The sequence below is a fragment of the Lampris incognitus genome, chromosome 6, assembly GCF_029633865.1.
Source record: "Lampris incognitus isolate fLamInc1 chromosome 6, fLamInc1.hap2, whole genome shotgun sequence".
Classification (NCBI taxonomy): Eukaryota; Metazoa; Chordata; class Actinopteri; order Lampriformes; family Lampridae; genus Lampris; species Lampris incognitus.
In genome coordinates, this window is record NC_079216.1 from 8200812 (window position 1) to 8215906 (window position 15095).

Genomic DNA, 15095 nt, shown 5'->3' on the forward strand with positions numbered 1-15095 from the left:
TCTCTCCCCCTCTCTACATCTCTCTCTCTCTACCTCCCCCTCTCTACATCTCTCTCTCCCCCCCTCTCCCCCTCTCTACATCTCTCCCCCTCTCTACATCTCTCTCTCCCCCCCTCTCTACAGCTCTCTCGCTCTCTCTCTCCCCCCCTCTCTACATTTCTCTCTATCTCTGTTTTAGTGTAGGGCTTTATATGGATGTTGCTCCCCCATCCATTTGGTTTTGGAAAACACCCTCCTGGCCATGGAGGAAGGCCGACCGAACGCCGCCCATCTCGCACCTCAACACACTGTAAGCGCCTCTCTGGCTCTGCTGTGAATGGCAGTGGGATTGTCTTTATTTATTTATTACATTTTCACGCGTTTTGGATTCGGATGTGGCGTGGAAAGGAATATTGTGTCACCGATTGGCAATGTGGCATTTTCTGCACATAGTTTTACAACATTGGGTTTAGGAAATCTCAGTTCAGTAAGTAAACAGTCAGTAGCCGGACTCTTCTCTTCTGTAGTCCCCCGGTGGTGGGATGAGTTACCAAACTCCATTTGATCCGCTGAGGCCCTCTCCATCTTTAAGAAGAAGCTAAAGACCCAGCTCTTTCTCCAAAACCTCCACACCATCCTGATGGTGTTTATATATATATATATATATATATATGCACCTTTGTGCACTGCCTGTTGACACCTGTTTAAATAGATGCCACTATTTAAAGAGCTTATTGATGATCCCCTTTATGGTACAATGATAGGTGGTCAGTTCACCATCATTTTACCCTAATGAGTGGTGGCACTGGAGAAGTAAGTAAAAAAAAAGTGAGTTAACTCCATAAGAATGCAAAGGAGGCTCAGATTTGTTTGAGCCTCATTTGCATTGTTATGAAGTCAACTCACTTTCTTTCTTTTTTTTTTACTCTCCAGCGCCACCACTCATTAGGGTACGATACACGTACATAGTACGAGTGCCCGCTGGTGACAAGTTGGCCACTCGGTCATATTTGCATGTTCTGGCTTGTGGAATAGTTTGCAGGCTGTTTTTGTTGAGTCGATAAATATCTCGTCTGACTGGAAAACACACTTGCGGAGCGAGAAGTCAAGAAAAACAGACACTTAGAACAGAATATCTTGTTTTCTCTCCAAGTCAAGCCTGTCCTACAAGGTCCGGCCCGCGCGAGCCAAGCCAAACATGTCGCGCGGGTCCAAACGGACAGAGAGCACTGTGTTGGGCGGTGTGCATGTCCGTCATCCTCTTGCTAGAGGAATACAGACTGTAATTCAGACTGGGTTCGTTTTTCTTTTTTTGTGTGCGTGTTTTCTTTACACATCTCAAGGTTTGTTAATCCAAGGCTCCAGTTTCTGCGTTTGTTGAGCTCACGGTTAAGTCTGGTTAAATACTGTTAAAAAACGACACCGGACAGTGTATTTATGGATCAGAATCTGTTTTTATTTGCCGTGTAAGTTTACGCATGCCGGAGATTTGACATGTCAGGCTGCTAAAGAGGACATGTAGACATTTTAAAAGTAATAAATGCAAATTTTGGCGTTCTCTTTATCTTAAATATTTGGTTTCTGTGCATATCAATAACACCCCTACGTCTAGTTTTACCTCCTAAGTTGCAGTTTTGAGTTTTTTCACCTGACAGGAGTTGGAAATAAGTTTCACTTTTCCTCAGCGGGAGAATAAACAACCTTGTCCTGCGGTGTCAGTACAGTGTGTTAGGCCTGAGCGACATTTCAGCATCATCCCTTATCCACTTTCAGTGGTACTGTATCAGAATAACACTTGGATGTTGTCATATGGTGATACACAATTTTGTTGTCTAAATTAATGATAATGCGAATCTTTTGGCTAAGATTTCTCACAAAATGAGGTCTGACACTGGTGAGGGAGTATTCTCTGAAAACTAGTTTTGGGTTGATGATATACTTTACATTACCAAACACTTCAATGTCATGAACCTCAGATGGATCCTTAAACATGGTATTTCCCCCCCCCCCCATTTTTAAGCAGATTTGCAGATATTGTGTAAAATTCCCTGCGATTATCATGACGGTGACATCTTCCATGTCGCCCGGCGCTACAGTCTGTAGGGACTTGGTCACTCGATTCACCAGGCAAGAAACCATTCGATGTCATGCCCTCTGTCCTTGTTGTCATCCATCCCTCCACTTGAGTTTCCAGGTCGAGAGTAGTGCGTTAACATTTTCATACAAGTCAGTTGCCCCATTCCACCCCCCCCCCTTCAGTGGGCAGATCAGTCAGATATGCAGGCCTGCAGCTCCTGTAGCCATGTTAACAAGCACCTTTACAAAAGAAAGAGGAGCTGTTAAACATTCAGGACTGCGGGGGTTTGGCTAGTGTGGGAGGAGCACAGGGAGGAGGAGGGTGTGTGTGTGTGTGTGTGTGTGTGTGTGTGTGTGTGTGTGTGTGTGTGTGTGTGTGTGTGTGGCGGCAGGGGGTCAGTAGAGGGTTAAAACACTAACCTTACAAACTATAGGTCCCTTGTTTAGAGGAAAACCTGGCAAAAGAAGCAGCGCGAGCGACTGAGTCAGCGAGCCGGTGAAGTCGTTTATGAGCAAGGCAAAGTTAGCCGGCTCAACGCTTCTGTGAAACGAAGGAGGGATTTCGGTTATAGTCGGAGGAAATGAGCCGCTGACATCTGAGGGGCAGGGAGGAGGTGGGGGGGGTATTAATTAGCATGCTAGACACAGGCTTTCCTCCAACAGCAAGCGCTGTACTGTACATCCTGTGTTCCTCCTTGTGACATTTCTCCGAGTCAAGTCTGGCTGTGTGGCGACCACGTCCAAACTAATCAGTACACTGGAAAAAAAAGCTGTTTTTCCTGTCGAAAATGGTTTTCTGTCCATATTAGCTTTTCCAGATCGTTCTTGAAAAGTTCCCCGTCTATGTTGCAATGCCGAAACAACAGAAAAACCCTCAAGTGTATTCTACTGGGCATGCTCGACACATGCTCAATGATCCAGGTAAGAAAATCAAAGAAGGTTGAATCAGTTCATCTGGATACAACGTTTAACATTGTATCCAGATGAACTGATTCAACCTTCTTTGATTTTCTATGAATACGACGTTACATCTGGATACAATGTTACATCTGGATACAACGTTACATCTGGATACAACGTTACATCCGGATGAACTGATTCAATCTTCTTTGATCTACTGGGCATGCTTGAGATGTTTACATATGTGGTTGTCACATGACGACAATAACGTCAGCATTTTCAAATAGCTTCATTTTCGCCGTCCACACTACAACAATGTAAGACCAGTGTTTTCAAGTGTATCCTCTTTGGAGTGTATTTACAAATAGATTTGTTTTTGGTGGTCGAAAACGCTGCCTAACTATGACTGGAAGGCCAAAACGGAGGGGAAAAAAAGATGTATTTTCAAACTGATGCATTTAAGTGTGGACATGGCCTGAGACGTAATTTTACGAGACCTGGCCGACACGAAAGAAAGCAAACATCTCCCCGACCGACGGAGTGCCAGTTAGCGTGACATAAAGAGGGACTGTGAAGACAGCGTCTCTTGTCTCCTGACTATAGTTAGCCATCTCCCACGTGAAACCCAAGCCGCTCTCAAACAAGGCCACATTTTTGCGGGATATTTTTGGTCTCATTTGCAAGTCAGTAGATGTGAATAGAACAAGAGAGCATCTTGGTTTTCACTCGACCCCCTCTCTCTCTCTCGTCTGTAGAGACAGGTTATCTGTCTTTGTGGGCTTTTAACTGTCGGTGTATGAGATAACAGTACACATCGTTAGGGTGAAAAAAGAAGGAAAAAAATGGTGTGAGATAAACAGGCTATTGATGGGAAGGGCCTCTGTGTTGATTACCTCACAAAGGCTCTATTGTTCAGAACATGACAGGCACTTTAATAGAAGGTGTCAAAAGTCAGTGTCACCAGTTTGACACTTTCTGCGGCGAAGTCATAGTCCACAAAACCAGCTTCATGAATCCACTTCCCCCTCTTGTTGCATCTCAACACGTCATCAAGTCAAGTAAGCTAACCCATGTCAGGACGCGCGACTGTCTGAACCGTCTCTGGTTTGAAGGCATGGCCACCACAAGTCACGCGTCCCTCAACACCTCCTGCCTCAAGGCCTCAAACTGGTGTTTTACCATGTTTAAACCCATTTACAAAAAGTGCATACTTTACATTACTTTACGTATATTTTCCAAGTGCTACCTTCCAGGCAGCCATTGGTTCCCATCAGAGGTGACAAGTAATGAATCACACTACTCTCATTACTGTACTTGAGTAAATGTCTCTCTTTTTAGCATAAGATCATAGTGCTTTTACTTTGAGTTGATCCACGATAAAGTATTTTACTTCACTATTTCTATATCGATAACCGTTACAGAGTAAAAAAGAAGGCTAAATGAAGAATTTGTTGAATATGTGGAAGTGATACTGGGTGTTTTTGGATATTTACGTTGGCCAAATAAATTTGGCTTGTTCACGAGGTGTGTTTGTTTCCAGCGATATTGGCTGTGTCAACTGAGGAATCTTTCCATGTTTTTAGATCTGCACCATGTGTGTTTGTTCACACAGCACAACAGAATCTGCCAGAAAACTGCAGAGGTCCACAGGGTAAAATTCCTAACCGTTACTTTGCTCCAGCCACGTAGTTAAACCAGCTAATTTAGCTAACTAGCTTAACTAGCTTAACTAGCTTAAGCTTGGTGTTGATTACAATCAGCTGATTTAGAGCACAGGTGGAGCAGCAAATACACGGTGAGGAATTTTACTTTCTGGACCTCTAGAAAATAGTCCCTGGGGAAATAAAGATGATTTATAAGTGAAATTCAAACTCCTGTGACCTCTTGAATGTTAGCCGGGGAAGCGGAGAATTACGAGATGGGTTTCTCACCTGAACGTTTGAGTTAAAAGAAAATGGGGAAAATAAGTCAGTTCTCAAAATCCCAAATTTTGGAAAAGTTGGGAGTAATGTTATGTATACGTCATTTGTAGTAAAATGGATCTAAAACGTTCAAAAACAATCGTAATGGTCCTTTAAAGCTAGAGGTACAGCAAAGCCCCATTTTCACCATCTGCATTTGTGCTGGAGATCAACGTAAAGTAAGCGTAGTAGCCTTCTGCTGGTGCTATCCATCACTTGGGTGTCTTCAGCGTTGGCAGGCTGGTGGAGGACATGTCAGTTGTTGGCTTTAGATATGGCGGTGGGGTTGTGTGGGCTTACTCGTCCTTGGGGGAGATGGGGTTGGTATGAATACCTTGTAGATCCCTGGCTTGCTGTTGTGCAGTGTGGGGCATTAATCATTCCATGTGTGTGTGTGTGTGTGTGTGTGTGACATGCAAGGCTGCTATCTTAGAGAGAGTCATCGTTGAATGGTCATAGTGTTTAAGACCTGTTGTGTGTCTGTGTGCTCCAATATACTCATGCACACAAGTGTATCTACTATAGTAGTCTGTGTGTGTGACTGTGTATGTCTGTGTGGACTCATATGTAATCCTGCATACAAGTGTGTGGTTGTGTGTTTGTGTTTACTCTTGCATACAACTGCTGCCTATAGTAGTCTCCATTCGTGTGTGTGTGTGTGTGTATTCATGTGTAATCCTGCATACATATGTACTCTTCTGTACAACTGCTTTAGTAGTGTGTGTGAGTGTGTGTGTGTGTGTGTGTGTGTGTGTGTGTGTGTTTGTGTGTATATGTGCAGCACACCACACCACACATGTTCCATGTGTCCTTCAGCACAAATGTGTGCATTCCCGTCTTAATGTGTGCGGGCCACGAGCGCGCCACGCTCCCAGAGGGCCGTGCATATGCGACATTCCTACACAGCACATACATTTGTGGTTCCTCCACTGTCAGGCCTGCGACTTCTTCTGTCTTCAAAGGACTGCTGTGAAGTGGGGCCAGTTTTCTCAGCTGTTTCTCCGCGGCCCTGCATGCCCCCACCGGCCATAGGGGGCGGTGGCCGGTTGGGGGGGGGGGGGGTTGGGGAAGCTCACTGCCTGGGCTTTCCGTTTGATCTCAGTCGGAGACCCCGGCCCGTGAGAAGTGACCACAACTGGACATGTGTTTATTTTATCATGTCCACGTCTGCTCGGCCCTGTGCAGCTCAGGAGGAAGTACAGTCAGGACATCTTCACAGCTTTGGATGGCGACTAGTGATGAGTCGTTCAGATGAGCTATGAAGAGAACATTTTCACTTTTTTTCTAAAAAAAAAAAAAAAAACACCCACTTGCGGTATGAACCATGACAAGGAATGCAAATATTCAATGCACCCACTTTGTGGTGATGAAGTCCCAGTTAGAGCTGAGATCAGGTTTGATGTATGAGAGATCCAGACGGCACCGGAAGGATGTTCTGGTCTGTCAACTGCAAAGACAAATTCAGAAAAACTTTCTGTTTTTGCTTTTGTCACCAGCTGTTGACTGTGTGTACCATTAGGATATATTCCCTCCACCCCAAACTGGATAGAGAAGGCAAAGAGAGTGAATAAGTGGACATAGGAGTATGTGTGGACATTTGCAGTAACACATTTGTCCACGTGTGTGGCCAAAATCTCAAAAAAGGTCAAAGATTAGCCACTCTCATCTCCTGGTTCCTTCTCCATCACTTTATGCCACCGTCAGCATCCAGCTGAGCAACAGTGGACTCCATCCATCCACCCTTCTCTCCAGTTCATCCCTCCTTCACCTGTCCAGCACTGCTCCATCCCTCCAGAGGGATGAAAGGGACGGCCAGACACCGGCCGCGGCAGGTTGAAAAACAAACAGTCCAAAGAAAAGAGAGAAGACGGGAGAGATGAAGGGGGGAGTCGGCAGGGCTTGTGGACATTCCCCATATGGCGTAGTTATCCGCAGGGAGTGTGGTTCCCTCAGGCAGGGAGTGTGTTTACACAGACCTGGAGTTGCGTTGATCAAAACATCCACAGGTCCCATGTGTCGACCCCGTCCTCGGATGTGACACGGCGCAGTCCAATAAAAACCAGACACCAGCTTAACAGATCAGGTGAGGCCTTGGCAGTGAAAGCGGCCACCGCTTGCCTGTGATTGTCTCTCATCTGCATCGAAGGCAAACCGAATTACAGCAGTTGAATGGAATTCATATATATGTGGGTGTGGGGGGCGGGGGTGGGGGGGGTGTTTGCCTTTGCCACGTATTCAAGCCCAACTTCCAGGTCGTCACCAAAACAAGTCAGGAACGTCACGTCACGAAGCCTTTGGGAACTACTACAGACCACAAAAGCCACAGTTGGCATTGGTTGGCAGGGGCTAGTGGATGGGAGGTGGGGTAAGGGTTGGGTTGGTGGTGGTGGTGGGGCTGCACATGGGTGACTTGCCACCATGGTGGTAGTAAAGAGCGTACGTTTGACTTTATGAGTGTCTTTAAGTTGGAGATTCATCACCACAGGGCAACCAAGAAAGGCTGTTTTGAGATGCTGTAATGGGCTTGATGGCGGTGGCGGTGGGGGTCCGGCCCACATCAAAGAGGCAATGATGGCGTGATTCAGCCGGCGGTGAACACGCATGTGGAAGATATGGGAGGAGGGGGGAAGTGCCATGAGAGGAAAGAGTGCTGATGGGACAGATCCATTTTTAGAGCACAGCAATTTCAGGGCTGTGACACACAGATGACTGAAACAGAGCGGTCAGGTGGGATTTAGTGAGGGGAGGAAGACTGATTTGACTGTCAGCCAATGATGACCAGGCATTTTCAGAAGAGTGTGGACACCGGTATGCTACTGGCTAGTTTTAATTTGGTGGTTGAAGATGACTCGTCTTCTCTCAATCTCACTCATTCATTCATTGGGAGTTTTTGTTTGTATAAACCCGCAAGTGCAAGTGCCATAACGAAGTTGAGAGAAACAGGGCGTTTGGGTAGCGTTGTGGTCTAATTCGTTGCCTACCAACATGGGGCTCACCATTTTGAATCCCCGTGTTACCTCCGGCTTGCTTGGGCGTCCCTTCAGGTATAGTTGGCCGTGTCTGCAGGTGGGAAGCCAGATGTGGGTATGTGTCCTGGTCGCCGCACTAGCGCCTCCTCTGGTCGGTCGGGGCGCCTGTTCGGGGGGGGGGGGCTGTGGGGAATAGCGTGATCCTTCCACGCACTACGTCCCCCTGGTGAAACTCCTCACTGTCAGGTGAAAAGAAGCGGCTGGCGACTCCACATGTATCGGAGGAGACATGTGGTAGTCTGCAGGGGTGGAGCAGCAATCGGGACAGCTCGGAACAGTGGGGTGATTGGCCGGGTACAATTGGAGAGAGAAAAAGGAGGGAAAAAATCCAACCCCCCCCCCTCCAAAAAACAAAAAACAAAACTAGAGATAAAATAGAAAAAACAAATACTCTAAAAACACAAAAATACCTTTTGATGAATATCTAGAACACTGCTGTAAATGAAGTGCAGATAAAAGATGGAAACAGAAAGGAAACACATTTTCATTGTATGAGAACTCAAACTGACGTCCATGCCCATCTCCCCTCCATCTGTATGCTCTCTCTCCTCTTTCTATCAGATTGTCCCTCTTTCGCCCTCCCTCCTCTTTGCCACCATTCTTGTCCTTTTCAGTATTCTCTTTCTGTTCCTCCTTGCTTCCATGTGTAACTCAATAACTTCAACCGCTCTGTCTCTTCTTTACCTGTCTACTCTTTCCTCGCCTCCACCCATTAAATTTGCATCAATTCTGTCTCCTCTCTCCCAGTGAGCGGAGGGTCCGATGAGCCTAGAGGGGGCTGCTGTGGCGGCGTCCGGCTACCAAGGTGCGGCGCGCCAGGAAGCCATGATGATGATGATGATGGAGCAGAAGGTCAGCAAGTTGACCTTCGGCTTCCAGCGGAGCTCCACCTCCGACGATGACTCCGGCTGCGCTCTGGAGGAGTACGCCTGGGTCCCGCCCGGCCTCAGGCCCGAGCAGGTGAGCCCATCCATTCTGACTCCATATATCCGTTTATCTATTACTGCTATTAGTGCTGAAACAACTGCTTTATAAATCAGTCAGCCGATTAACGGAGCAGTAACCAATTATAATCTTGGCAATCAGTTAGTTGTTTATCAGGTTAAATGACAAATATTTGCTGGATACAACTTCACAAATGTGTTTTCTTCCAATTTACATCATAAATTGGATACTTGGGAGATATTTAGCTGCTGATCAGAAAAAGTACGGGACGTTCTGGGAACTTGTGATGAGCGTCTGTCATTATTTTTGACTCGTGAAGCATTAAACGATTAATCGGACAGATAATGGATTGATGCTCGGGAATGAAAACTATCCTTTTTGCAGCCGTTTTAGTCTTCATTGATGGAGAAATCTGTGTTCTCCTGCTCACAGAGCCTTTCCCACGGTGCCTTTCCCACGGTGCCTTTCCCACAGTGCCTACACATACCAGAATGCATTGCGCTCAATTTTCTGTATGTACGTCCCTAAAATCCTCTGCACTATTGTTTTGGGACATCCTCTCCGCCAATGGAGCCGTGGTTCATCCGGGAGAACCGGGATGTGTTTTTGGGACTGGCGTCTGTAGCGTAGATTAGAGAGCAGATCAGTAACCCAAGGTAAACTCTGCTGTGGCTTTCCCACCCGCCAGTTGTTGTCACGCGATGTCACTTAGCTGACGGAAAAATAATCTGTTTCACCGCCACATCAGACACAGGAGGGCTCGGGAACGAAATGCAGGCGTGTTTCATTTACTGTCCCTGCTGCAGACGGATCCAGTTGAGAATTAGTAAGGTCGCACATGCAAGTAGACGGTAGCGTGCCAATTAGAGACCGCTTAAAAACAAGCAGTTCTTGTTTGTTTGTTTTTGTTTGTATTTGTTTTCTATGGAAAGCCCATGCTTTAAGAGCTGTCGACCCAGTGCCGGGCCCTGACCTTCTGAGAGCCCACCTCGTCCCAAACATGAACCTGTTTCACCTTGTGCTGAAGCGTGCAGTTCATCAACGTGACTTCTATCTCTACCAACCAGTAGAGATGGAGGAAATGAAAGCCAGATCCAGTTTGTCAAAGCAGAGAGGAGGAATAAAAACAAATATAAACCGTGGTCCTCCCATGCGCAATGTCCCCCTGGTGAAACTCCTTACTGTCAGGTGAAAAGAAGCGGCTGGCGACTCCACATGTATCGGAGGAGGCGTGTGGTGGTCTGCAGCCCTCCCCAGATTGGCAGAGGGGGTGGAGCAGTGACCGGGATGGCTCAGAAGAGTGGGGTAATTGGCTGGATACAATTGGAGAGAAAAGGGGTGGGGGGACCCAAATAGAAACCAATAAATGGTATCGATAACCAGAGTGATGTTTCTTTGAAAGTAGTCTCTGCTAGACTTGAACTTGTCCTATGTTCAGTATGTATGGGGCTATAAAGGCATATTCCACTACAGTTTCAAGTAAGTCATGTGGGTATGAAGTGGTTACATGTGGGTATGAGGTGGTTACTTGTGGGTATGAGGTGGTTACATGTGGGTATGAAGTGGTTACATGTGGGTATGAGGTGGTTACTTGTGGGTATGAGGTGGTTACATGTGGGTATGAAGTGGTTACTTGTGGGTATGAGGTGGTTACATGTGGGTATGAAGTGGTTACATGTGGGTATGAGGTGGTTACATGTGGGTATGAGGTGGTTACATGTGGGTATGAGGTGGTTACATGTGGGTATGAGGTGGTTACATGTGGGTATGAGGTGGTTACTTGTGGGTATGAGGTGGTTACATGTGGGTATGAAGTGGTTACTTGTGGGTATGAGGTGGTTACATGTGGGTATGAGGTGGTTACTTGTGGGTATGAGGTGGTTACATGTGGGTATGAAGTGGTTACATGTGGGTATGAGGTGGTTACTTGTGGGTATGAGGTGGTTACATGTGGGTATGAAGTGGTTACTTGTGGGTATGAGGTGGTTACATGTGGGTATGAAGTGGTTACATGTGGGTATGAGGTGGTTACATGTGGGTATGAGGTGGTTACATGTGGGTATGAGGTGGTTACATGTGGGTATGAAGTGGTTACATGTGGGTATGAGGTGGTTACATGTGAGTATGAAGTGGTTACATGTGGGTATGAGGTGGTTACATGTGGGTATGAGGTGTTACTTGTGGGTATGAAGTGGTTACATGTGGGTATGGGGTGTTACATGTGGGTATGAGGTGGTTACATGTGGGTATGAGGTGGTTACATGTGGGTATGAGGTGGTTACTTGTGGGTATGAAGTGGTTAAAGGGTAACACCCCGAGTCTTATTTTCATAGTTATTCTTTTTGTGCCGATCGGTAATGATAATTTACTCAAGCAGCTTCACGTTAGAGATTTTGGACACAGGACCACGACTGGACTCAGCTTTACAACAGCGTCTTATGGGGCAACTGAACAAATCTGTCATTTCAACGACTAGCCCCCCCTAGTATATCAATAATACTGTGTCCATCATCTATGACTTCTCAATTGTGCTGGCCGGCTAGTTTATGGTTACTGCTACTTCCTGCAGGGTGAACCAGCAAGTAGATCAGCAGTGTCCTCCACCATTCACATATTGAACATTTCTGGTCATAACGTTTATCTTACAGTTTTGTTTTCACTTCCAAATACATGGTAACTGAGTTAAATTTGAGTTGTGGAAACATGTCTGTGTTGTTGCCCCATAAGACGCCATTGTAAAGGTGAGTCCAGCCGAGGTCCTGTGTCCCAAAAGCTCCACAATGAAGCCCAGCAAAATGATATCATAACTGATGTGTATGATGGCAATCTCCACGGAAATAAAACCCAAGTTGTAAAAAAACCAAACTGTCTTTTTTTATGGATTTCCCCCCCAATTGTACTTGGCCAATTACCCTATTTTCCGAGCAGTCCCGGTCGCTGCTCCACCCCCTCTGCCGATCCGGGGAGGGCTGCAAACCACCACATGCCTCCTCCGATACATGTGGAGTCGCTAGCCGCTTCTTTTCACCTGACAGTGAGGAGTTTCACCAGGGGGATGTAGCGCGTGGGAGGATCACGCTGTTCCCCCCAGTTCCCCCTCCCCCTAAACAGGTGCCCCAACCAACCAGAGGAGGCGCTAGTGCAGCGACCATGACACATACCCACATCCAGCTTCCCACCCGTAGACACGGCCAATTGTGTCTGTATGGATGCCCGACCAAGCCGGAGGTAACACAGAGATTCGAACTGGCGATCCCTGTGTTGGTAGGCAACGGAATAGACCGCCACGCCACCCGGACGCCCCCTGAATTATTCTTTAACCACCTCACACCCACTATGGGTTGTTCGCAGTTTTGGTGAAATGTGCCTTTATAAGCCTCATACATGAATGTAAAAAACCGGAATTACGCTTCTGGGGGTTCGAGGCGGTAGCAGACCCCTCGTACGGGCTGGCAAAATGTAAAATTAACACTTTTACAAGCAGGAAACGTCTGGCCGTCTCCACGACACGCTATATTCACACACGCCGAGGAACACGGCAACAATAAAAGAAACCCGAAAACGACAACAATCAAAACCTAAAGACGAAGAAGACGCATCGCAGCTCCTCTTAGGATGCGGTGTACTTCCTGAGTTTCACCGCGTCGTGAACATTAACCCCCACGATGCCGTGAGCTCCCGACGGAGACGGAAAACAGCCCTGACCCGATTCCAACTTGGCAGCCAGATTTTCCCCCGGCCGGGGTAATTGCCGCGCTGTTCAGCACATTTATGAATAACATCCCGGCGCTGGTCTCCAGATAGTGGCATCTAGGGGACAGACAATAAAAATATTTTGTGAAAAGTTTTTTCCTCATCCGTTTTGTTCCGAGGCGAGGGCTGACTCGCCAGGCTTTACCCAGCAGCCACTTACAGGCAGGATGTGTGTGTTTTTATTTACTGCGCTGCGGTGCGGCACAGGTCTGGTTGTGATTATGGGAGTTGTGTGCTGTGTGGAGGTCTTAGCAGATCGGCTCTGCTGCTGCCGGTGGCGGCGGGATTAGATTTAGGGGTGGGGGGTGGGGGGGGGCTGTCTATTAACAAACCCTGGCCTCCATGAAAACAGGCTGTGTGTGTGTGTGTGTGTGTGTGTGTGTGTGTGTGTGTGTGTGTGTGTGTGTGTGTGTATGTGTGTCCGCAGGGCAGCCAGTGTGATGTGGCACTTTCCCAACTCAACAGGGGAGGCCCTGATTGTTCCCTCCTCACCCATCTCTCTCTCAATTACTGTCTCTCTTTCTGTACTTATCCACCGTTTATCTCTCCCTCTCTCTCTCTCTCTCTCTCTGATGTTACATTCTCTCTCCATTCCTTTCCCTGTTTCTCTCTCTCCCTTTCCCCCTCTATACTTACCCACTGTTTCTCTCATTTTTCTCATACTCTTCTATCTCTCCATCTGTCTCCACTGCTTCTCTCTCTCGCTCTCTGATGTTCCATCTCTCCATCCCATACTGCTCTCCAACCCCACCCCCACCCCCATACCAGTCTGCTTCTTTAACAATACAGGGGAGGAGGTTGATATGCAAGGTAGGGCTGTCATAGAGAGAGAGGGAGAGGTAGGGAGAGAGAGAGAGAGAGAGAGAGGGAGAGGTAGGGAGAGAGAGAGAGAGGCCTTCCTTTGTGTGAAAATGCATGAATCAACTGTAAAGCTCTTTACTGCAGCCACTGGCCCTGAATTGGTGGTGCATTATGGGTGATCATTACAGTGAGGAATCACACAGGGTCCGGGTGAAGGCCTGGGGGCGCTGGATGAGGGGTAATAGCATGAAAATGTGCATAATTTACGGCGGGGGGTTAACGGGGCTGATTGTCAGGGTAAATTGCTGTAACCCCCACTCCCCCCCACCCCCAGACAGCCAAAGCAGCAGGTAGTCCCCCACCCACCCATCCACCCAGACTCGGCAGAAAAACGCTTCCCACTCTCTATCAAGCCGGCTGTGATGACCCCTCTCCACAATAAAGCCCAGCCCTTGCTGATTTCTGCCCCCCCCAAGGGTCAAAGTGCAACCGAGACGCTTAGGGGCGAGCAGCTTTGACAGAGACCAGCGTAACATGGCGAGTGCCCCGACCCTCGCCACACACCTCCTTAATTTACCTCCGCTGAAGAAGAGATTATTCTCATAATCTTTTTATTGACTTTTTATACTTTTACTAATAATCTCCCGTTTGACGTGTTCTCCGTGCTGCTGCTGCACCGGCATCATGTTTCCTTTTAGCTGCTTATTCTTCTTTATGTCCCATTGTCTCGTATGATGCCACGGCAATTTCATTCCCCTTCCTTAGATCTAGATCTAAATTGGATCTACATTAGAACCTAATGTAGATCTAGATCAAGATTAGAGCCTAACCTAGATCTAATTCTCTAATCTAGATTAGATCTAGGTTAGGGAATTGGATCTAGATTAGGGTCTAGTCTAGATTGAATCTAATTGGGAAATTAGATCTAGATTAGGATCTAATCTAGACACCCAGAGCTGTGCTTTAGACACACTTTAATAGGAGTATACTTTATATTCTAGCAGAAGTGGAACAGTTTCGTACTTTTTTAGGCGCCCCGTATGGATTCATCCAGAAAAACGGCCCCTGTGATGGGACGCGGAGACATCTTCAGCACACGGTCACGTAGTTTTCGATTACTCTGGAAATATTTGTGTACCACTATTAAATGAAGTTAATATGAGGGGTAAAAACACCAGAAAAGGTCGATGTCCTGTACATTATTGTTTGAGCGGTTCCTGAACATGTCTGATCACAAGTTAGCCTCTCGCCTCCCTCGTTTCTCGGGGGGGGGAGGGGGTCGCCTTCGTGTTCATAAATAGCGTGCGGACCGTCCAAGATCGTAAGAATAATATATCGCCGCTCGTGGATGAAAAACACCACGCTTCAAAAAGCCAAATCTGTTCAGGAATTTGGGAAAACAGTGGGATTCTTCAGATTGATGACTGCACATTTCTGAAGGTTTACTGTGGGCTTTCACGGACGCGGGCGCCAAAAACTTTTGTGTTCCTTCAGCGAGAGCGAGACACACAGCTGCCAAGACAACCGTGAAGACGTATATGTTTCTGATTTGCTCCTGACAGCAGCGGCATGTGGGTTTTATTATGACTGGCAGTTTCCTCAGCACCGACACATCATCCCGAGTTGCTGTAGCGTCGGTGACTGTCAGTAA

The 15095-nt window shown here is 47.1% G+C and overlaps 1 protein-coding gene across 1 annotated transcript in view; it reads left to right on the forward strand.

The window, feature by feature from the left end:
* prickle1a (prickle homolog 1a) overlaps positions 1–15095 on the forward strand; it is a 49900-nt gene that overhangs the window by 25515 nt on the left and 9290 nt on the right. The window contains exon 2 of the mRNA XM_056281538.1: positions 8693–8905. Within this exon, the coding sequence (XP_056137513.1) occupies positions 8708–8905 (198 nt within the window). The 5' untranslated portion in view covers positions 8693–8707. The remainder of the gene's footprint in view (positions 1–8692; positions 8906–15095) is intronic.